The 24,289-nt window shown below is 38.8% G+C and overlaps 1 protein-coding gene across 2 annotated transcripts; it reads right to left on the bottom strand.

Annotated features, from left to right (window-relative positions):
- Nucleotides 1-3,931: 3,931 nt before the first annotated feature.
- On the bottom strand, nucleotides 3,932-14,072 carry Slitrk3 (SLIT and NTRK like family member 3). 2 transcript variants are annotated; one of them, XM_028786769.1, is made up of 2 exons: nucleotides 13,818-14,072; nucleotides 3,932-8,087 (listed from the first exon to the last, which is right to left on the bottom strand). In XM_028786769.1, exon 2 carries the CDS (start codon nucleotides 8,067-8,069, stop codon nucleotides 5,127-5,129), a length of 2,943 nt encoding a protein of 980 aa, XP_028642602.1. In that variant the 5' UTR covers nucleotides 8,070-8,087; nucleotides 13,818-14,072; the 3' UTR covers nucleotides 3,932-5,126. The 2 variants fall into 2 exon arrangements, with proteins under 2 accessions (XP_028642602.1, XP_028642600.1); XM_028786767.1 differs by lacking the exon at nucleotides 13,818-14,072 and adding an exon at nucleotides 12,811-13,339.
- Nucleotides 14,073-24,289: the final 10,217 nt, after the last annotated feature.

Genomic DNA, 24,289 nt, shown 5'->3' with positions numbered 1-24,289 from the left:
AGCATAATATTAAAATATCAATTTAGGCCGTATGGGACTTAATGAAACTGAGTGGTATTTAAGGAAGTGTTTTTAAAAAAATGCTTATTATTTAATTATGTTTAAAGATAAGAGTTGGATCAAATCATGAATTTTTATCATGGCCCTGTGTAATACTTCTGTGAAGTTTACTCTATCAGTATTCTTTTCTATTCAAGTTTTAAAGCCATTTGAATAAAAACATGCAATGGAAAAAATACCCACATTATTTTCAGAAGGCAAAATTGTCAGAAATGACAAATGGGCAAATGAGTTCTATTCACACCAATTTCTAATATGAAAACTTCCTCTTTGGTGAGGATAGAAGAACATAATAAAAATGCTTGCCCCTGCCTGTGACTGTATTTGTTATCAAACATTTGAATGTGGTATTTGTAATTGCTTTCTAAACATGAAACTGTATATGTGTCATAAACTGCTTTTTAAGTCTCTTATAACTTCACAATTTCAGTCTTGGTTTGTATCTAGAAAAACTTCTAACATCCACTCAAATTAAAAGGATTATAAAAATTATTTACACCTCTAAAATGTATCTGGGCAAACATATAGAAGAAGTAGCATGTAGCATCTGTTTTCCACTCGGCTTACATTGCATACAGATAAAAAATAAGTCTTTTCATTCTGAATACTCAGGTAAAATGAATAACTATTTAACTGAGATTTTCCCTTGTGATTTATATAACAAAATGAAACAAAATGAGGGGTAACAAAAAAAAAGAAAAAGAAAAAAGAAGAAAAAGAGAAAAACTTGTAAATTCAGAAATCTTGATTACAGTTTCATCTGTTACATGTGAAGTTACCGAGAGTGAAAGCTTCTCATTTCTTCCAGCTTTACTTGGAGGGTGGCTAGAGGAAAGCAAGAAAAATAAGCGCATAAAAGTTATCATTATACATGTAGGAAAGCGAGTAATTTTTATATAATTCTGCATATATAAACTATATACAGGTGTATACAATGTATTGACACATTTAATAGTTCTATGTATATGTCTGTACACACAAATATATGTGTTATTGCTCTGATTTCTTTCAAAGGCTTATAATACATTAGACAGAACATGTATGCAAGTAATTTAGTTAGGGATTTGTTCTCTTCACCTGAAATTTCATAATTGAGGAATTTGGGCTGAGTATAAGTTACAAATGTATATGTTCAATCACTTGATTTGGATAGCTCTGGCAACATCATGTCCTGAACAGTGTCCTTGATTGTCATAGTCCTATAGCCCACATCTTGCAGGGGATTTCATGGGTATTCCCTTCATTAAAGTCATTTAAAGGAAACGCTAATTTATTGGTATGGACAATGTAATTTAAAAAATCTAAGTGTGTACTAATGCTGGGTTTATCCTGAATGAGTCTACTGCTGTGCTAAGATGGCTTGAGGAACACCTTGCTGCAGCACTGGGGGAAACAGAACTCTAGACACAAACAGGTTCTCTTAAGATGATAAGACTCTCAAACTAAAATTTCGAAGTTAAGAAAAAAAAAAGTTCCAAATCAATCATTAAGCTTTCTTTGTTAAATTTCTCTCTGAACTTTTATTAAGAATATTGTAGTCACCATCCTATCTTAAATGATTTTGCCATTTGGTGAAATAATGTCTTTCTAGTCAAAATATAAAAGCATCTACATAAATAATAGCATATAATGATATATAACATTTGAAAACTATTCTGAATTATACTGATCATCTGCAATAGTTTAACACTAATCATGTCAGAGTTGAAGGGACACCACAATGCATTTGCAATTTCCAAACACTATTATTGTAATTAATAATAAAAAAGTGATGAAGAAAAGCAAATATATGTGAGATTTTGGTCGATCTGAGTAGCAGACCATTGTTATGAAGGGAATTAGTTATCTGTTTTGTTAAAAAAAAAAAAGTAATTTCCTTCAATAAAAAACATGAAACAGATGCTAATTCATACTTATGGTAATATTAATGGAATTTAATGGAAATAATATCTTATTATAAACTGATGTTTCTTAACTCAATTTTAGTGCAAAATTAAAATAAGTAATGAGTCAGGGAATATAAAAATCCATGAAAGCAAAATATTGTCCTCTTAAATACAAAATTTCATTCTCATAAAAATTTGTTCTCATGATATAAATGAATTTATTAATCATTCAAGGATGAATTTTAAGGTAGGACAGTCTTACTTTAATATTTGATAAATAAAATATAAATATTACAATTATCAAGTTATATTTTAATTTGGTAAAGTTTATGAAGACTTATTTTCCAATGTCCAAAGCACCAGGGTCCTTAGGGGTAATGCTTAACCTGGTACATTTAATATACTGTGTTGTGTGGCCCCATGGTTTTCTAAGAAGGCATTATTAGCATTTGAAAGATCTAGGGTTTTGCTCTTATTTCTTCTGTTCACAAGAATGATTGATTAGGAAGAACTGGAAGTTTAGTAGTCTCTGTAGTTTACAGTGACTCTACAAATCAAATTGTGAAATCTCTAAGAACAGTAATGTCATTGTATTTTTTTTTTTAAAAATCAGTAATAGGGAAAGATGCTTAGAAAGAATATGAAAGATGAAATATCTGGCAAAGGTGATCTATAGAAAGCTCACATAAAGGCATCTGTTTTATAACGTGTTCAACTCTACTAAATAAGGAGAGCTTCCTTTCGACATGTTACAGAAAGGGACAGTAATTAGTTGTATCGGCTTTCTAAATTCACTCCAAAACAGAATGAATACTTGACGATAGAAATTACATATGCCTTATATTAAATGCAAAGAATCCCTGAAACGTGCATTTTTATATTGATGTACTTATGTGTTTTATCTGTGTATGTCCACACTGATAGTTGCATGTAGTTAATGATTATTTTAACAGGTTCTAGGCATTCACTCTCCAACCCCTCCATCTTTTAAATTCAGTCCCTAAATGTATATACCACACAGATTTAGAAACTGATGCTATTCTTCTTTTCTATGGGAAAGTGATGGAATGTAAGGCCTCAGCGACTCATGGTGAATTACATTCAACCCGTAATGATCATTTCTAAGGGCAGCTTTAAGGAACCCAAACCTCACTCAACACGTCATTGGTGGCTGTGTCTGGAGATCGCTGGAGCTCTTCTGCCATCTACTGGCCTAACTGGGTAAGTGCCTCTCTCTCATTTGCGTACTAAACTTCAATTTTCTTTGGTTTTGCTCACACGAAAATGGATCATAACTTAAAGTATCCTCAAGAAACTTTGAAACATCTTTTTAATGTCATACATAAAAATAAAACTTAATCATAATTAAACTTCTTAACTCAAGCATTTCTGGGTCCGTTTACGGTGGGCAGTTGCGAAAAAAAAATGTCCAAACATAATAATCACAACTTTAGCAGATAACAGATATTCTACAGTTTCATTGACTTGAAGTCTTAGGCTTTTCTGGAGCTGTGTTTGAGCATGGAGATTGCGGCTGTACCTAAACTGCTCTTAAATCTAATTTTAGTGCTTGTTTTTATTTAAGGAGAGCTACCTTTAGCTCGTTTTCTCTGTACCTTCATGTCATGTCTGAAACCCACAGACGTTAGATTATTTCAACCAGATTGGTCCTATATTTCCTCTTCCAGTCACTTTGTTTTCTCCCAGTCACACCCTACCTATGGAACAGTGCCTCACTGGGAAACTGAATTTAAAATTTACCACCCATGAAAAATGGATCAGCATATCCAAGCCCCAATTTAATCCTAATGGGCGATATGGATGAGGTACAATAATATTCATCAATATCACAGTGCATCAGACTTATTAATCATTTAACTTTCTGTATATCAAGTAAAATAAATATTTTTAAATGGGAGCAGGTAAAGCATGGCATAGCTGAAGTTTAAATTCAAGCTTTGTATCTTCTATATATAATGTATTATGTTTTTCAAAAACTTTTTATTAGGAAAGCTATACCAGACGCATAATCACTATACAATGATTAAACATTACCTTTACAATTTATAATCACTGAAATTACAGAATAAATATATGCACATTTCTTTTGAATCTTTGTGTGTGAGAGAGAAAACATTAAAAGTGCTTCCTACAAAGCTGTTAGTGATATATACCCAGTTGCTTTTTTATTTTTAATATCATATATTTATATATATATATAAGAAAGTGCAGATGTTCTCAAAAATCTTGACATCAAGATGAAATGTCACGAGGAGGGTGCTCAACCCTAGGTGTGTCTCCAGCTGTTAAACCAACAAGCCTTGACTTCAGTAGGATCCAGCCTCGAATGTGACTTTTCCCAGGGTGGTAGGAGAGACGTTTTGAGCTGTACACTAGGAGTAAAGGGCACGTGGAGCTATGTAGAGGAAGAAATAGATCAAACCCGAAATAAGCATATTAAGTTGCAGGGGAGGAGTGTGTGTGTGTGTGTATGTGTGTGTGTATGTGTGTGTGTGTGTGTGTGTGTGTGTGTGTGTGTACTGCACCCAGTGCAGGTTAAGGGACCTAAGTGTATGTAAGTATTTGTTGTGTGCGTATGAATATGTGTGTGAGACAACAGTGTGAGAACATTCGAGCAAGACCCGCCCCTCCCTCCCCATCCTGCAGTTTTCAAGCATGCAGCAAACTGCATTGTTAATACATGTACAGAATCTGTGCCATGATGGGAAAAGGAGAGAAAGCCATAAATGTCAACCTCCCCCCTCCCTTTCAAACAAAACTGCAACTAAAGGGAAGAAAAGTTACTGAAAATAAAGACACATTGAATTTTACTCATTTAGGATCAATACAACGATCCCCGATATACCTCACACATGGCACAGTCAAAGTCTCGAGTTTCAGTATAAAAAATAATGATAACATTTGCTGGCAAAAGTCTGCGAAGGCACTTCATTGATTAATGATCTGAGTATGGCCCTTCCTCAAACTCGCATCTGAGAGGGGGGAGCACACTTGTGTATTCTCTAGTTATCATGCGTTTCAGTTCTGTCCTGGGCAGGGGAAATTGTAAGGATGTAGTTATTGGGACAAGTATACTGGGAGCCGGGGCTATATTTCTTTTTATTTTTCCTTTTCTTTTGGAAATCAAAACAAAGCCACTAATTTATTTTCTTCCTTCAGTTAGAACCTGTATGCTGTTTTCTCCAGAACTTCGAGGTAATCCGGCTTAGTTTGAAGTTTGGCCCTTAAGTCGAGGTAATCACTTTTGGGGGTTTGGTGGTCTGTGAAGCCCTTTCCAGCTGAGAAGAGAAGGGTTTCTTTGAGCCTGGCATCCTGCTGTAAGTCTGGATATTGCATGCCAGGGGGGTGGACATGTAGTTCCTTTAATTTGGGCACTGTGCCATAGAGACAGTCCACAAATCCCACTGTGCATGGAGCAGGCTGTGGCCTCTCACGGTCTAGTAGCAGACTTCCACCACTACAACCTCCCCCAGGGGGAAACAGCACCACCCCACCATTCTTCTCGTGGTGACGGAACCCAGCCAAGTCTCCCCCAGTCCCTCCACCTACCCCTGAAACCCCACCAACTGCCGAGTGGTGGGGGTGAGGGTGGTGATGGTTCACCGTCACTATGGTGTTGAGTTGGGAGTTGGAAACAGCCAGGGCCCACTCCTTCTCTTTTTCCAGCAAGGTCCGGTAGTTACTGTGATTCTCCTTGGGTGTTTCTGCAAACTGCTCACTTCCTAAGAGCACCTCACCCATTCCTGGTGGCTGTGTTCCAGGACCTCCACGGTCTGAAGCTCCTGCATCCTGGGCTGCAGAGGCAGCCACTTCTTCCTCTTCTCGAGGCTTATAGATGGGGTTGTTACACATCTGAGTAACTGGGTGGGGTATATACTCATACACGTGACCCACGGGAGGGGCTTTCTCTGGCGAGGACAGAGTTGGTCGCCCTCCACCTCCGTTCCCACCACCATTGCCTCCACTGTCCTCAAACAGACGGTGGCATTGCATCTGGATGCCTGTAAGGTCCACACCTTCCTGCCTCTTGCTTCTAAAGGGCAGCTTCTTCCTACGTCGACGGAGCACATAGGCAAACAGGCCTGCAGCAACAAAGACAGCGGAGAAGAACAGAACCAATAGGCTGAGAATCAACACAGAAAGTGGCACAGGACCCCCGGGAGGAGAGAACTCATAAGGTGATGCACTTGTTGGTCCCCCGTTAGGGTTATAACCTCCAGGCTGGGGTGGGGATGGTCCAGGTTGGGCAATATGCAGCATCTCTGGGCATAAAACTTCCAGCTCAATAGTGCGTACATCACGGTGGGTGAGGTTCTCGGGGGTCCTACAGAGTACATCGCCTACCACGCTGACTGAGCTGATGGTTTCGATCCACTGCTTAAAGGGGACTAGGTCACAAGTGCAGTCCCAAGGATTCTCATTGAGATCGATCTGCACAATGGCATTCAGGTGTTCAAGGACGCCAGCCACTGGCAGGTAGAGAAAGTAGTTCTTCCTCAAGTTAAGCCGAGCCAAGGATGTGCCTGCAAAAGCATCAGTTGGCAGAGTCCTCAGCAAGTTATTGTTGAGAAATAGTAGCTTCAAGTTGGGCATGAGGCTGAAGGCTGCAGGTTGGATTTCCCGGATGACGTTGAATTCGAAGTACAAGTAATGCAAGCTCTGTAGACCTCGGAACATACCTGGTGTCAGCTTTTCTATATCGTTGCCATTGAGAAAGAGACTCTTCAGGTTGGGCAGGTTGATGAAAGCCCCATCCTGGACGTAGGAAATGCGATTGTTCCCCAGGTGCAAGAGATCCAAAGAAGAAAAATTCCAAAAATCAGAGCGGTATATCTTCTGAATAAGATTGCTGCTCAGGTATAGCTTCTTGGCATTCAAGGGTCTTGGAAGGAGTTCAGAGATGTTGTTAAATCCTCGTTCTTTGCAGTTGACAGTCAAGCCAAGGTCATTGATATGCAAATTACATGTACACCCAGTAGGACATATAATGGGAATGGGTGGTCTAGTCTGATAGGGGGCAATAGGAGGTTGATTTGGACCAGGATATAAAGCCTGGGATGTCGAAGGTGGTCTGGGTGTTCGGGGCTGTTTGGTGGGTTTTGGCTGTTTATTAGAGGACTTATATTCAACAGATGAAGCAGTAAAATGAACAGAAGACAACATAGAAGAAGGTTTAGTTGGCCAGGCATTCTCCTTGCTTGATGATAAGTGGGGAATCCCCAGACTGGCCTCCACCTCAGAGTCAGACAAGAGTGGACAGAGTTCAGTCTTCTTGATTTCACGGAGATCTTTCCCATGGAAATGGAAAGGCGTCTCACAGGTGATGTCTCCCACCAGGGCCGTGTAAGGAATTCGCTCCAGCCAACTCTTCAGCTGTACAATCTCACAGGTACAGTTCCAAGGATTCTCTTCTAGCTGGAGCTCCATCAGGCTTCTGCCAATGTGATCCAGCATCCCACGGTAGAAGAGAACCTTTAACCTGTTTCCACGGAGGTCCAGATGAGTTAAGGAAACAGCTTTAAATAAATTGGTTGGAAGCACGGGGATGAGATTATCATTTAAGATTAGAACCCTCAATTTACTTAGGTTTCGAAATGCCCCACTCTCTATACGTTTAATGACATTGTAATCTGCCTGCAGATATTCCAGACTTTCTAAGCCAAGGAAGGTGTCATTTCTGAAGACATCTAGTTTGTTCTCATGGAGATATAGTCTCTTTAAAATCTTAAGGCCATTAAAAGCTCCAGTTTGAATGTCCTGCAGTGCATTGTTCCCAAGGTTAATGGACACAGCATTGTTCAAGTGAAGAAAACTATTTGTGTACAATTTTCTCATTGAATTCCTCTGAAGATACAGTTTAAAAGGTCTTGACCAGAATTCAGTAATCTGACTAATGTTTGTAAATCCTTTGCTGTCACAATGTATGTGAAAGAGGCTTTCTTTAACTTCGCAGTAGCATGGATCAAAACAGGGCTCATCTATTTCCTCTGAGTCCTCGATCAGGGGAATTGGGGTAGTCCATCCTAGAGCAATTGTGCTTAGAAGAATTATCCACAGCATTCTCCCTCTGTGAAGCATCTCAGCTATGGTTGGCTTCATCATTCCTGGTTGATTACCAAACTGCAACAGAAATAAAGATGCAGAATTTTTAGCTTTTGTACTACTTTAATTGATTCCTACATCTGGGGTATTTTCTCTTTTAAAGAGTGGTGTGAAAACCTCAGCAGGTGTGGAACTGATACTCCAAATGAGGCAGCAAAATGTTTAACGCTTAAAGTGTGCCCTATATTTTCAATTCAAGAAACTCTGACATATTGCAACATGCAATGACATTTTCCTGAACCAAACCCTGTTTCAGTAAGTGTTATATGACAAGAACAAAAGTAGTTTGCACTGACTTCCTCTTACAAAAAACAACAGAATTGGAACCCTGACTCAGCCTTGTGGTCATAGACAGATTCAGCTGTAAAGACAATGACTTAGTGATTATGCTTGCTTGACTCTTTAAACTAAGGTTTGCCATAGCCGATCTTATGAGAAGTCATAGGGGGAAAGGAATGTTCTTCAAATTGTATACATTTATTATTTTAAAACATGTTATGACCAGAAGATATTAAAGAGTGTGAAGAAAAGTGAACATATTGCCCAATATCAGATGTTGAGATGTGAAAAGTTGTTATAAAATAAACTTAAGCTTTCTTTTAAGAGATCATGAATAGCCACTTAATTACTATGTGAGCCCACTTCCATCCCCAAACCCTAGCCTTTTCTGTCCAAGCACAGAAAATGTAAGTATCTTTTAGTTAAATAAATAATGTCTACACATGTTCTCATTTGGATGGTTAAAGCATTAGAGTGATGAGATCCTCTGAAGAACAGGCCCATGCAATTGTCAGAGCTAAAGATAGTGACAGCTAAAGGTCGCTAAGCCTGGGAGTGTCTGAAGCAAAACACTTGCAAGAGCTTAGTTTGGAGTGAGAATCTGTGCCTTGGGGATCAACTGAGCAACCATAAAAAATATAAGGGAAAGTAGCTGCTTAGAAAAGAAGTAGGTGGTTAAAGGCTATAATGGGTGGAAAGTCCAATTCTTGCTCATTAATTATCAAGCATGTAAAAACGTTTTAGAAAAGATTATTTTTCCAATGAGAAGAAATGAACTCAGTGCCTTAATCTGGAAACATACAGTGCTTTCATTAAAGGTTTTCTTGCTTTGCTTAATCTCATCAGCGTATGAAGACATGTACATAAATACATTATAATATGCCAGGTTTATTACATTATTCTTCCCAAGTCAGTGAAATATCAACTGAATTTGAATGGGTGATTTTAATCAACAAAAATAAATCAGGGTCTCCAACCTATATTTTCTTCTCACATCAGATACATATATCAAGGAAATATTCCTTAACTTAAAACACAAGGAGCACAAAGAGATAATTTATAGGGAAAGTGGGAAGAATTTATCTTTACATTCCACTGGCATATCATGAACACAGCTGCAAGGAGAAACTCTTGAGAAAGCAAAGTGGAATCTGCCTCCGGCATGTAATAGTCAATTTTTAGAAACAATTAAATGAAAAAGAGACAGAGAAAGCAGATGAGGCTACATTACAGTGCCACTTAGTCTTTCCTTGGCTTCCTTGCAAAATATTAAGACTCTACTTACATTACATTCCTCTTCACCATTTCAAAAAAAAAAAATGCTTTTCTTGCTTTTCACACTTCTGGGCTTAAGGCAACCGAGCTAAACCAGATATCGTTGACTTACCTATTTTGCAGAAGATTTGGATTTTAGCTTTTATTTTTGTTTCTCGGCACTGACTATGGAAAAGAATGAAAAGACAAGCAGCAAGGAAAACAACGCTTGAGTTTAAGGATCCTCTCTTGTCCAGTCTCCTCTTGCTGAAGCTGAAGCTAGGGGGGCTGGAGAAGAGGGGGAAGGCCCTAAAAAATAAATTAAAAAGCTGGCTTGAGACGTGCAGAGAATGCAATGGGCTCTTCAATGGGCTTCTTTAGGATGCAGGACTGCCGCTTGGCACCCTCAATAAAAAGGAGGGAGGAGATGAGGCTGCAGCAGGCTTCCAGCTCCGCTGCTGCTGGGCGCGCCGCCTCTGTAGCGGCTCTCCCTGGTTACCCTACACCGTTGGGCACCAGGGGGGGAAGGCAGGCTCACATCACACTGCGGGATTTGGATTTCTTTCGCGCTGTGTATTTTGATTGTTTTTTAGTGTGTGCTGAAAACCCTTCAGCGTTTCTCGTCATGAAAATAGGCTCCAAGTAGGGGAACATGCTTAGCCTTTGGTCGGGAGCGAGCACTAAGAAGCCCTGACTATTCAATTGTGTGTGTGCACACGTGCGCGCGCATAGCGTCTGCTCGTGGGAGCATGAAGGGGAGCTAAAAGAAGTAAAGCAGTCAAGAGTATAGGTATTCAAAAGAATAAAGCAAGACCGAGAAAGAGAAGAGAATCTGGGGGAAACATTCCTTTGCCAGAAGGACATGGATAGAGTGGGGGCGAGAGTCAGCCCCTTGGACCTCTGCTTTCTATTTCTCCTCTCCTGTGCAGAGGCTTTGGAAAGTGAAACCATATTTGGAATGGGCCTTTCTCTTCACAGACTTCCCTTCAAGGCCACGATGAGCTAGTTACCCACATCCTGCAGGTGGAAGAGCTGAGTCTCTCTGGCGCTGGCTGGCTGTCCCAAATAAGAGCTGAAGCATCCTCAGCGACTTGAACTGACTTTCGCTTGAATTTTGCTTCAATCTCTTTGCACCAAAACCTTTCCTTCAATTTAGATTTACTTCTAACTAAACAACTATGTTTCCTTTCTACTTTCTGCTCTTCCTTCCTTCTTATCTTTCCTCCTTCCCAGCTTCCCCTCTACCCTCTCTCCCTTTCTCCTTCTCTATATTGCCCTCCCTTCTTCCCTTTTTCACCCCTTCTTTCCCCTGTCTCTCCAATGCTAGGAGGATGGAGAAGCTTGAAAAGTAATAGGGCAATTCACACTCTTCCTCTGGAGACCTCAAAAGAGGGATATTTCTGACACTGACTTTCTTTTCCTTTAGTTCCTCCTGCTGCTCTCTTCTCTGTTCCTCTTCTCTCCCACCCTCTTCCCTGCTCTTCTTCTCTCTTTCGTCTCTAGTATTCCAAAAAGATAATGATAATGGGTGTCTGAATGAGAGGCGATTTAACAAAGATTTGACAGGGCTGAAGCAACCAGCTCTCTCACAGACTCCCTCTAAAAGGACCTTTCAAAGGCCTCAGATGCTAGGAGAAAGCACAAGTTCGTGGTAGAATTTGGGAGTGCCCAACAAGCATCAAGGGATTCTGCTAAGTGGAAACTGTGGAATGTGTCCATAATGCAGGACCCCTTCCCCCATCCTATCACCAATTCATGGGGGTGGGCATAGGTTCTCTGTCTCCTGACTACTAAATAATTGAACTCCATTGTCAGGGCATGAAAGTTAGCAGGTATTGAAGTTGGTTTCCTTAAGGTATTTTACAAAACCAAATTGAAGGAGGAGGAGGGAGGGAGGGGAGGAGGAAGAAGAGGAAGAAGAGCATAGGTATGAATTTCTTACCACTTTAAAATCTATTTCATCTAATTGAGCAAAGCATTGCTTAAAAGTCAGTCTGAGATCTGGATGATAGCTTGCATTAAAAATATCCATGCATCTGTCCATTGCCCCACAGTAACTAAGATTGGAAACAGCAACCGAACTCAGTAAGCAGGCTGGAAGATCCTCTAACACTCTGTACCCTTCATGTCCCAGACCCACCCTTTTCTCAGAGAGGTCTCCGCCAGGAAACTAGCCTACACTGAAAAACCTCAGTGTGTCCTGAAAACTGCTCGGGACAGAGCAGTTCCATCTCCCTCCTCAGTACCCCCAGCCCATCTCCTTGGTCACCCAGTCTGCAAAGGCAGCAGCTGCTTCAGGGGATCCTGTGGACACCCAGACTCTAAAGGAATGAATGGGTAATCAGGAGGCTGTGCTGGGCTTCCCAGTCACAGTAAATGGCCTCTGCAACCATGTCCCAGTGGTCGGTGGAACCACAGTCCTTGGTGCTGGACTTTGGCCATGTCCTAAAGGCCCTTTCACAAGCTGCCTTTCCTTTATTTTAGCGTAGCATGTTTAAAAGGTGGGAAGGGCTCTGAAAGTTAGGGGATGCTGGGCCCTTGGGCTGGTTTCTTCTGCGTCCTGCTGGGAGCGCAGGCACCATTTATTTGTCCAGAGAAGGACAAGAAGCTCTTTCTACACAGCTAGCCCCTTTCCCACCCCCCTTTCAGTACTCCCCTTCATTCCAGATCTAAGATTAAATATTCCAATATGGAAGCGAAACGATCTCCCTGGAACAAATAATTAAAATGCTGCATCATTCATTTTCTGAAGAGCTATCAGCCTTCTATAGAACCTTTTTTATTCCACTGCCTACAGGCAAGGCACACACAAAAAATTATATATATATATATATATATATATATATATATATATATATCCCCGTTTTCCTTCTGTCTCTTAAAATACAACCCAGCGCTCCACGGGGGGAGGGGTTTTCCTCTTGGCCACCTGGCCTATATGTTAGAGTTAAGATTTCTTTCCTCTGAAGAACAGGTTTGAGGTTATATTAGTCTCCAGAAGCCCTTCTCTCATCAACGTCCTTACATCTATTGAATCCAATTCTTAAAAATAAATAAATACATATAAATAAAAATTAAAAAAAATCCTAGCACCTGTGAATGTATATCAGATCCAGCAGCCAAAGTCTATGCGTTCTACAGTACACATCCTACATAAGACACACACTGATTTCAATCAGGCAAAGTAGGAACGGATGTCGACGAGTACCTATGGTGCAGAGCGCTCAGGATCTCCGAGGTTCGCTCCAAGGGGCTTCTCAGCGGGAGGGGCAAACTCTCCGCGAGGCTGCATTGTATCCGTCATTCTGTCGCCCAGGATCTTCCCCTCTTCCAGCCACCAACTTTCGGAAAGGCTACCAAATCACGCTTGTAATCCTTTCAGAGTGGTCCACCTTTAGACTTAGAGGGAAATGGTCGCTGCATAGCGATGGGAGAGCCGGGCGCGCATCTAGCGCGGTGAAGCTGGCGACCGACCGTGGGCTCACGACCACTGCTCTCTGTGCTTGCCCCGGATGGCAGGCAGGTTGTGCGAGTGTCCCAGGACCTGGATCGCCTGATCAAAGATCTTGATGCTCTCCCTTCAGTGACACGATCCCCAGTTCCTGAGAGCCCGGATCCCTTTCTGCATTTCTCTTTCTCTGTGTCTCGCTGAAAGATTGTCTCTCTCACAGCGCAATCCCTGCCTGCGGCCTCAGTCTACTTGAGGAGATAGAGCTAGCCCTTTGCCTTTCCCGAGTGTCTTTGCTCTTTGCCCTTTGGATGGGTGGGAGTGGGGGTGGGTGGTGTGGAGATGAGAGAAGACAGGGTGGGGAGAGACAGAAAGGAGGCAGGAAGGGGGCGACTAGATCTCAGATCCCAGCATTGGTCAGGTGGCGGGGTGGGGGGTGGGGGTGAGGACACAGATACAACAGTATGGCTGTACACACCACATTGCACTTGGCGTTGGGAAATCTCAGGCAGAACACGAAGGCGATGTGATCCCGTTGGTTGGCGGGGTGTGAATCCCCTGACAGCCCACCATTCGAGCGCCTTCACTTCTTTAGCCAGAGGACAGGGAGAGGTGGGTAGAGGAGGGGGGCGAGCGTTCCAGGCCAAGGAGACGCTCCCGGCGGCAGCGGCAGTGGTGGCGACCGCATCTTTTTAAGACTGACCTGCTTTAAAAGTACCGCTTTGATGGCCTAGGAAATAACTAAAATCAGATTACACGTTACTTACCAAACGTCTGCCTTTAAACTGGGAGCGCCAGGTCAGGGACTAGAAGGCAATACAGAAAACGCAGGGCTGGAACCCGAATTCAAAGCCATCAGCCGCCCCCAAATCGTGCACCGAGGGAGCGGCGCTCCGGAGCCCCCAGATCAGCCCATCGCTGGAGCCTCCGCCGGCTTGTCCCCCCGCACCCCGGCCCCTCCTCCGCGCCAACTGTGTAAATCAGCCGCCGCAGTCCTCTCGCCGCGCATCGCAGGCAAATCCCTGCTTAGGAAGCAAGTGATTCTCTCTCTCTCTCTCTCTCTCTCTCTCTCTCTCTCTCTCTCTCTCTCTCTCTCTCTCTCTCTCTCTCCCTTCTCTCTCCCTTCTCTCTTTCCTTTTCTCTCTCTCTCCCTCCCTCCCTCCCTCCCTCTTTCTTTCCCTGTTCCCCCCCCCCCCTTTCTATTTATTGGTCACAATTTGCCAGCTCCACTAAGAGAGATCCTGTCAGGAAGTCAGCATTCTGTATCTGTGGATTGATTTTTAACTTTTGCAAATGAGAGATGGCTGTTTGGAAAATTACAGCTCAAACTGAAGGGGGTGGGGTGGGGGAGATGATCAAATTAAGAGCATCTGAACTGTATCGGGGGCAACATCGCTGAATGCTTACCAGGAGCCATTCCAAGTGCTTTGTAGAAACCGCCAACGGTCATGCAACATAGGTGACAAACTGAAAGTACACACATTTCCTCATCTCTTTATACTTACTAACAAGAGGGTTTGGGGAGGGGGGGGGCGGTGATGAAATTGTAGCATGGTTGGAAGGGGGTGGGGATTTGAGGGTGAGGAGCCAGATACCAATTGGTGACAAATGAGATGAGGACATTAGGAAGATGCTTGCACACACGTGAGAGTGCTCCATGATCGGGGGACCACTGCCCCCACTGCAGTCTTGTTAATGCAGTTTCTCAACGCTCCTTCATCCAGTCTGCAGTGCAAACCAACGCAGTTCTTTTTAATAGATCCTGTTCATCAGCCAACTGTCTTGGAGAAAGGATAACATTCCCACTAACTCCCAAACAAGATAGGAGGAGTTCTGCAGGAGACATCTCCGTGCCTCTCACCACTCCTTTTAGATGTGAAAACATTGAATTGCCCAAGACATGTGAAACTGTGTATGTATTATCACTGTGAGCAAAAAATCAACTTGACCCTGTTTTCAGAAGTTTTCCAAGGAACTCCAGCTATCTCTTGAAAAGAAGCAGAGCTTTCTTTTAAGTTGTTCATGACAACCTTTATGAGGCAGGCATGGAGATACTTTGCCCCTTATTTTATGAGTTTTTGTCCATTTGTCTGTGGTATAGACACATTTAATCACAGTCTAGAGCCCATATTATTATCATTATAAAGAAGAGAATACCATTGATCGTGCTCAGAAAGAAGGTCCTGTTCAGCTTTATGTAACACATAGGCTCACAAACATAGTTGATTCAGAATGGTAACTACTTTGGTATGCTATAAAGTGGGGATTTAGAATGTCATACTTAAAATGTTTCGGTTTGTTCTACAAAATACTCAATGTCCTTTAAGATTATTAATAAAGTATCTTCAGTGACCCAGAACATGACCAAAGCACCATGACATCAAGCTTGTTCTTTTTTAAATATAGTGTTTCAGTTTTATGGGGCAAAATTCAAACTTTTATCAGTATTTTCTAGGTCAATAATGTGTTCTTTGTGAGTCTTCAGTGTGTGAAGACTTGGGTGTGGAAGGAATGTTTGTCATAGCAGTTTCCCTAATGAGATTTCTGCATTTGGTTTCAAAGAGCTTTATCCAGGAAATACTGCCAACAAACTGTATCCATTTTCTTTTTGTTTCAAGAGTCAGTTGTAAGAGAAACCAAACTCCAGCAGTAGGCTGAGTCAGGAGATGCTTCAGGCCTTGTTGAGTGGCTGAACAACTGCAGGGGTTGCCATATTCCACACATAGGCGTGTGTGAAATTACACACAAGACTCTTTGCCTCAGAGCTAGGGAATATAACCCTGAAGGAACCTCACATCATCCTCTCTAAATTAGCTAACTCTCTTTGACTTTTGGATCTATTTCTACTTCATTTAATTTTCCTGCATACTTTTGATGCAAAAGTTCCAAATATACTCATATTTATTGGATCTAAGGAGCACCATAAAGGTGAATTGATAGAATGAGCTGATAGTATTAAAGATGACCACTGCCAGCACAAACATTTCAGGCCAGATTTTCTTTGTTCTGTGTTATGACTTTTAGTGTTTACTTTAAAGATAGTTGTTGCCTTAGCTATAGTTTTACTTACTGAAACTTACTTTCCACATACTGTGAAAAGAAGAAACATCTACTTTATAAAATAAAAAAGATACTTTGTATTGACGATATAATAGCAAGTAAAAGTGAATATAAAAACAATATATGTATTTTTATATATGTATATAGAATGTAATTTCCAGATCAAATAAGAAGACATATAACACTAGCTATTATCAACTTTTAAGACAGAAAGGCAATACATCTTCCAGAGGAAAACAGTGAAATTAAGATGAGCAGTGTTGACAACTTTTTCTTGGCTACCTTATATTTTAGTCAATCAGGTGGTTTAGAGTAAACAAATATTTTGGTATGTGTAACACTGAAGTAGTATCAAGATAGTTTATTGTGCAATGGAATACATATTCCTAAGGCCTCATTTCATACATGCAGTCATATTGGAAAAATTGCACCATGTCCTGATTGTATATTGTATGCTGTGATCAATATGGGTTAACCTGTTTTAAGTTATTATGCAAACAATCTTCAAGCTCACTCATTTTCATTGCTTATACATCCTAAATAATTTTGCACACTAACTAAACCAAAAGCTGTAGCTTTATTTGAGCTACCAGCATTGAAACAAGTGAAAACACAATTATAAATGATGTTTTAAATGAGAATAAACTCTGTAAAAATTAAGCAAATACAAATATGAAGAATAGAATTGGGGGATATTAGTATTTACTGAAAGAATTTGAGAAATCAAACAGTTTATTCTGAGTGCTAGATAGTTGTAGAAGTATTGATTAGTTCAGCCTGAATCCTATCTTCAGAGACGAACCCTTGGGACTATCTTATAGTTCAAAAAGAATCCACATGCTGTCTTTGTCTTCACAAGTATCTGATGAAAACTTAGTGAACATTTAGCATATTTATGTTTGAAACTGTATTACCAACCTAATAGAAAAACATAAATGTGGAGAAAGGGTTATGTATTCAAGTTCACTCTTTATATACTTTCCCTAAAGAATCTCAACATTTTCTAGTCTTCTACTAAATAAAAGTTGATTTTTTTGTGTAAATAGGTGTTTGAATCTGAAAGGTTATTTGAACTCTCCTAAGACAATCAAAGCTTATCTGTTCAGTGTAGCACAGGCCACAGTACACTTGTGAATGTTAAATGTCAACTTGAAGGAGTTAGAGCTCTCTTAAACATATGTGTATTTTGAGGATCAAATCTAGATCTTCAAGCTTGGTAGCCAGTGACCTTGTCTGCTGCTGAGCCATCTTACCAGCCCCTGAGAATGGTTTTATCGAATCACAGAGTTATATTAAAGGGACTGGAAAGAAAAGACCTACCACAGTGGTTCTCAACTTGTAGGCTGCAACCCCTCTGGGTACAGCATATCAAATATCCTGCATATCATATATTTACATTATGATTCATAATAGTATTCCTAAAATTATTGTCACAAAATCACTTTGTGTTTAGTTGTCAATACAACATAAGAAACATGGAGTAACTTCACACCATGGATTAAAAGGGTCACAGCATTAGGAAGGCTGAGAACCACTGACCTCACATGATTAATTATGTGTTATTGGAATCTATCCTTTAATATCTGAAGTCAAGTTATTATTAAGGCAATGCTATAATTATTGCCAATAGAGTAGAGCTTGGTGTATCTCAGGAGAACTCACTTTAGGACAAAATTAACTGACAGAAAATATTTTCTCTTTTACTGAAAATATTCTTTTCACATACAATATACCCTGATTATAGTTTCTTTTCCCTCGACTCCCCCCAAGTACTATCCCAACTCACCTCCCATCTAAATCCACTCCTTTTGTCTTTCATTAGAAAAGAATAGGTAGCAAGAGATAACAACAATACATAACAAAATAAAATATAATAAGATAAAGTAAAAAACTGTCACATCAAAGTTGGGCAAGGCAAGTAAATCAGCAGAAAAGAGCACAGAGACTGCTAGGAGTCACATTAAAACAGAAAAATATAAAGTGTATGCCGAGGACCTGGTACAGATCCATTCAGGTAGGTCCTCTGCTTCTTGCTTCAGTCTCTGTGAGTTTCTATAAGCTTTACTTAGTTAATTTAGAGGGGTTTGTTCTCTTGATGTCTGCCATCCTCTCTGGTTCTTACATTCTTTCCTCCTCCCCTTCCATGGCAGTTTCCTGAGCTTTGAGGGGAGGAACATTTTTTTAAATGACCTCAATTTGTATTAATTTGGCTTGTCTTAATCAGTTGTTTGCTTGCTTGCTTAAATGTCAGGTGATAAGTTGCCTGTTCATTCTTGGATACACACATATAAGACAGTCACTTGGAAAGTTGCGTGCAACAATAAAACCAGAAGTGGTAACACAAGCCAGTGGTTACAGCACTAGGATGAGTAAGGCTGGTACATCCTCAGTTTGAGGCCATGTTGGGCTCTGCCGAATTTTCTAGGCCAGCATGAGCTACACAGTGTTTCTAAACACTGGGATACATTTTAACTCTGAGAATGAGATAAAATAAAACAATAAAGGAGAGGAGTTAGGAACAGAAGCTATCAAATTATGGGCCTAGTAGAATTAAGCATGATAAATCTCACAGTGTTTGTAGTATTGAAACTTATTTCTGAAATACATGTTTCATTTCCATGGAGCTTCCTTTGGGAGAACACTTAAAGTACTATATATATTCTTTCTTATCTAGTTCTAAAGCTGACCCCAACATCGTAGACAATAGTAATGATATTAACTGAAATTAACTTGCATGATACAGATTGATGTTTATAAATAACACTTTATTTGCCTGCAAGGCTTTAAATTTTTGAAAGTTATTTGAGAATGAAAATATGGCATGTATATTTTGAAATGAGATTTATTTAAATATGAATGACTAAACATTTATTTCCCCATCAACTAGGGGACAAAGTTCAAGGTTTTCATCTGGCGTGTGTTGGAATTTACAGATGACAGGACTGTTGAATGTGGCCTTGTAATATAAGTGTAGATCAAGAATGCTGTGGAACATTGTTTTTTTTTTTTCCTCAATGTCACCAATTTTTAAAGTACAAACAACAAAACCCTGTGAAAGATTCCATGATTTTGGCTGCCTTCACATCACATTTGGGACTTGCTTATACAATTTCTTCTAGTTTCCACAGGCTATATAAAGCTCACTCCTCATTTCTATGTCATTAAACAACAGGTTTACTAATTATAATATCTATACCTCTGCCTCTTGAGCATTGAAACTGATTCTTTTTCACTTATGAATGTCCAACAGAAATTACAGAATACCAAATGGGGACAATTTCCCATCATATCTGATGAAACACAGATATTTTGCTAGTGACTGCTAAGACTTGTACTTCCTCATATACAAGTGCTTTGAGAATATTGGTGAGCTGGGGAATGTGTTTATTACAAGCACCAGAGTTAATGGATACTTTAAATAATACTATGATAAAAAATATTAACATATGGGACATAGTTGAGACACTTCACTAGTTTTTAAGGCAATAATATGTAATTCGTACTGTTATCAATTTCACTGTCATAAAATGTCTTCTCAAAGAATTCATTAAAATAATTTATTAGAATGTAAAAGGCTACTTCTATACCTGTGCATATAGTTTTCATTTTGCACCCTTAAATAGTCAAGGGATAATCTGACCTACACTACTTGGTTCTTAATTTATTACAACATTTTCCTTCAAAGAACACTAGGGGAATGTCTATTAAACAAGACCTATCCTACCATTTTGGGGAAAAAAATGGCTTCAAAATCATATGTAGTTAGTTTTTTACGCTAACTTCTACTTCCTGCTTATGCTCACCTCTCGTGTGTGTGTGTGTGTGTGTGTGTGTGTGTGTGTGTGTGTGTTTGTGTGTGCACGCGCGCTCATGTGTGTGTTGGGAGAATACAAAATATAAATTAAATTGACTTCTATGAAATATATGCTTGCATTGTTTTTTCTCTTGATGCTGCATGACAGCATTCAGGAAAGAGTGGCAGAAAGAACTGAAGATCATAACACACAAGGCTTCATAGTGAGACCAACAAAAGCAACAAAGTGTAGTTAGTGTGAAACAAATTAACTTTCTATCAATAAGATATAAAGGTGAATTACATTTCTTAAATCTATCTTTAATACACTTTTATTGAAACCAAATAGTATCTTGAATTAGAAATTTGTGAAATACCAAGGAATATTCTTTTGCATATTGATGAATTTTCTTTTCTGGTTCTATGTTCTTAATCAAATGATATTAAAAAATAGCTGCTTTCAACAAAATAAATACTCAAAATTACCTTCTGCTTCATAAGGGTTTCCTAACATTCATTAAAGCTACAAGTTAAAAGTCTTGTATCTTTTGTCTCTTTCATGAAAACACACAAGAATATAGATTAAGGATTATCTACTTCTAGCATCACTGTTGATTTGTAGAAAGTATTAGTTCAGTTTGAAGCATTGTAGTTCATTGTAGGATGAACTCAACACACCTACTCAGTACCACTTAGTCACTAAGTTGGACTAGATTCCTGCAATCTTATGAAAAACACATGAAAAGAGTAATTCTTATAACTAATTTGGACAGCATAATTGCCTTTGTTTTAATTGCTGTAGTTTCTATGCTAGGGTTATGTTAAACACCTGCTGACATATAGTAGTCTCTGTTAATCTCTCACTATAAGAGCAAGTTTCCAGAGAACAGGGACTGTAGCTCATTGTGGTGCTCCTCACACTTAGAATTGTGCACAATCTATAACAAGAAATTCTTCAGAATGTACTGAAGGATCAAAGGAACGGACGTTGTCTTTAATCGCTACATCCTTCTTAGTTTGCATTATTTTTCTTCCCACAAATCAATTTCCTTTGCATGGGCAAGCACAGAGTTCAGAGTAACTGCATGACCTTTCAGCTAAAAAACTGGAAACCATCTGACTTTTCTTCCGTATAAAACTCTAATTGGCCATTTTTTTCCATTAAGGTCAAACAAATCATAGATTCCTGGCTAGTGAGAGGGAGTATACTTTGTGTGACCAGGTGTATATATATATATTTCTAGTTGAACTTAGAAGAGCCACCTGAGATCGTGTTTAATTAGCTGTGAGAGGATTTGTGCAGAGACATGAATATATCTAATGTATGCCATCATTGGGGCTACTTCTGTACCAGTGTTCTTCACAGTATCAATTTAATGCCTGTATGTTCCACAATCTTTTCCCTTTCCTGATCAAATAACTTCTCTGGGCTCTTGTTACACTCAGTTCCCTTACAAAAATAGTGTGCATCTATAACATCCCCATCTTTGAGACAAGGTTCAGCAATATAATAGGTTGAAATGACCTAACTTTGGGTAAGCCTTTTCTATTACATGTTTAACGAAATATTATATTTCTAGTAACTTTTCACTATTTTAGTAAAATTCAGACTGTGTTGTGAATTAATACTGATACAGAGTTGTTCAAAAAAGACAACAATTTTACAAACATTTTCAATAGCTTTACAGAAAGAAAATATTATTAACATGTAGAGTATTGTTAAGACTAAACTCCAACTTTTCCCAGCCTGTTCTACTTAGCTTTTAAATAATACCAAGAAACCATGTGAGTCTTTATATAAATACTGGGTTTGACACATTCTAGGCTGACCCCCATAGGGTTATCTTCATCTTTTCTGCAGAATTTACTCTTTTCTTCCCAATAAAACATAACAAATACGAAAGTTTTTGTACATATAATTAAAGACCCTGAATTATTTTTTTAGTTGTTTTCTTTTTCTTTAAGATCTGGTTTAATAGGGCAAATATTCTCAGATGGTATTTGTCTTGTTTCTCAATGGGATATATTTTCTTGGTAGTCTTGAAGAAACAAGTCACGAAGAGTTCTAAACCCCCAAGGAAATGAATTTTGTGACAATCTATTGGAACCTCTAAATCAATTCTTCCTTTGTCAACCCTCTAGGTAAGAGGACAATATATCTGAAACTTAGATTATAATCCTGCAGGACTCTGAGAACACGAAATATCTGAGATAAATCTGGAACACTAGCTGGTTTATGGACATTGAGATATGGTAAATATATTTTTGCCTAATGCAGTATGGTTTTTGGTAGTTTGCTATATAACACCATAAATCTAATGCAGACCCTTATCCTAGTTCATTAATAAAGACAGGCATAGAGTATTCAGTTCTTTTGGCCTCATTATATGTTCCTTTGGCCCTTATAATTTCTTTAAATTTGACACAGTAAGTTAAGGAAATAGAAATAATTTTCTCATGAAGCCCCACTGTTAATAGCTGTTGATGTTGTATTTTATTTTTCACGATTCAGTCTTTGAAAGGATACCAACGTACTTACATAAACTCAGAAAGGGCAAGCATAAGTTTGGGAGGGAAAAGTAGTTGGAGGTGTAGGAGAAGAATTGAAGGAGAGAGAATGGGAGTACGATTGGCCCAAATATATAATATGTATGTATGGATATCAAAATTTTTTAAAAGGATAAAAGAAATAACGTTGTCTTTTCTAAATATCTTTTTAGAGACTTATATTTTCTCACTCTATTTTCCCTGGTCCAAATATAGTAAAAGGTTTCGTCTTAAAGGACAACAAGTATTCATTAGTACGTTCTTAGTCCACAGCCATCTCTTCTGTAAGTAACAACCTCTCACATTTTGCCATTCCAGCTTCTATCCCAGATAAAAATAGACAAAATGGCTTTGGCTATGCGAGTCAGAAGTTAATTTATCTTTTTAAGGTTCCCTTTACACAAAGAATACATAATCTATTATTTTACCAAAACTATTCTTCAAATTTGTGAAAATGGTTGCATAAACATTGACCATAGAAGGCTTAAACATTAAAGATTGAAAATATTGTCTTGAATTTATCTACAGGCTTCTATTGAATGTTTATGTGAGATGTTTTGATAAATATTAAATGTACTTGTGTTTCTCTACTGTTTCTTTGCTAGTTATACATTTCCAAAAGTTTCTGCTTATAGTCTTATGCTGAAACTATGAGTATCTTGGTTGTCTAAGAGACACCATGCATCACTAGACATAGTAGAGGACAGAACTCATGTAATTTAGAAGATTAGCTAAGAAATTCTCATTCTTAACAATATGAGTTGAGGATATGGATACATGAAGAACAGAAAATGGACATTTAGATCCTACCACAACACGTATTTTTTAAAGGCATTCCAAGCCCACCAAAAAAATACAGTTTTAAGCATACTCACATAAAATTTTAAAATATTTCAATTAAATATATTAGAAAAATATTCAATCATAATATAGAAAATAAACAACTCAGTTGAAATACTAACTAAACAAATTCTGCTTTTATTCTAATGTACATTTTTAAATTCTGACTTAAACTGTGGTAGTTAAGAATTTCTATTTCCCAAAAGGGCCTTTCAAAGGATGATACATAATTTTCAAGAAAAATACACTATCTCTATAGACAAATTTCTTGTTAGGTAGCTTCAATGTAAAAATGTAAGGGAAAAAAATGTAGTCCTTAATTTTGATCTATGGTAGAATGTACCTGATAGAACCCCAAAAGGATGCTTGGTCCAATCTGTAGGCAATACAGCAATATCAAGTAATCAAATTTCTAAATAGACATTACAGTACAAAAAATTTACATATTTGATTAACATAAAACAGTGCCTAAAATTTGCTCTTCTTTACTGGAAGATCCTTTCAAGGGACGCTGGAGATAATTGAAGACACCACTGTTGCAATTTGGAAATCTTATATCCCCTAGTCACAGGAAATAGAAGAAACTGCTTATTCCTTGTTGCCATGCCCATCTAGTTACTATGTTACATTTTTACTGGTAAACTGTGTAACTGTTTTTAAGTAGCGGCACATTTTTAACATGCTTCTGTTCTCTGTGAAGGCACCAGATTTCTGTTTTGCAAAGCAGTCTTTGAGTTAAGTATCAAAGATGTGGAAATTTCTGGTAGCAGACTGTGATGATTATTTTACTTTGAGATGAATCACCAAGGAGTAGAAAATTCAATTGCACTCTTGTGGAATTTGTGCACATATGAAATAACGGTATTTTTATTTTATTGTAAAATATGAAAGTAATATAATTTATACAAATTCACAGGGAACAGAATGATGCTCCCTATGAACCTTTCTGAAGATCTCTCTCTCTCTCTCTCTCTCTCTCTCTCTCTCTCTCTCTCTCTC

Source organism: Grammomys surdaster, unplaced genomic scaffold (assembly GCF_004785775.1).
Source record: "Grammomys surdaster isolate TR1022 unplaced genomic scaffold, NIH_TR_1.0 125580, whole genome shotgun sequence".
NCBI classification, from domain to species: Eukaryota; Metazoa; Chordata; class Mammalia; order Rodentia; family Muridae; genus Grammomys; species Grammomys surdaster.
This window is presented reverse-complemented; position numbering and strand designations above follow the sequence as displayed.

Coding starts and splice junctions, on each gene's coding strand:
- Slitrk3 (XM_028786769.1), bottom strand. CDS start 8,069: ATGATGAAGCCAACCATAGCTGAGATGCTTCACAGAGGGAGAATGCTG.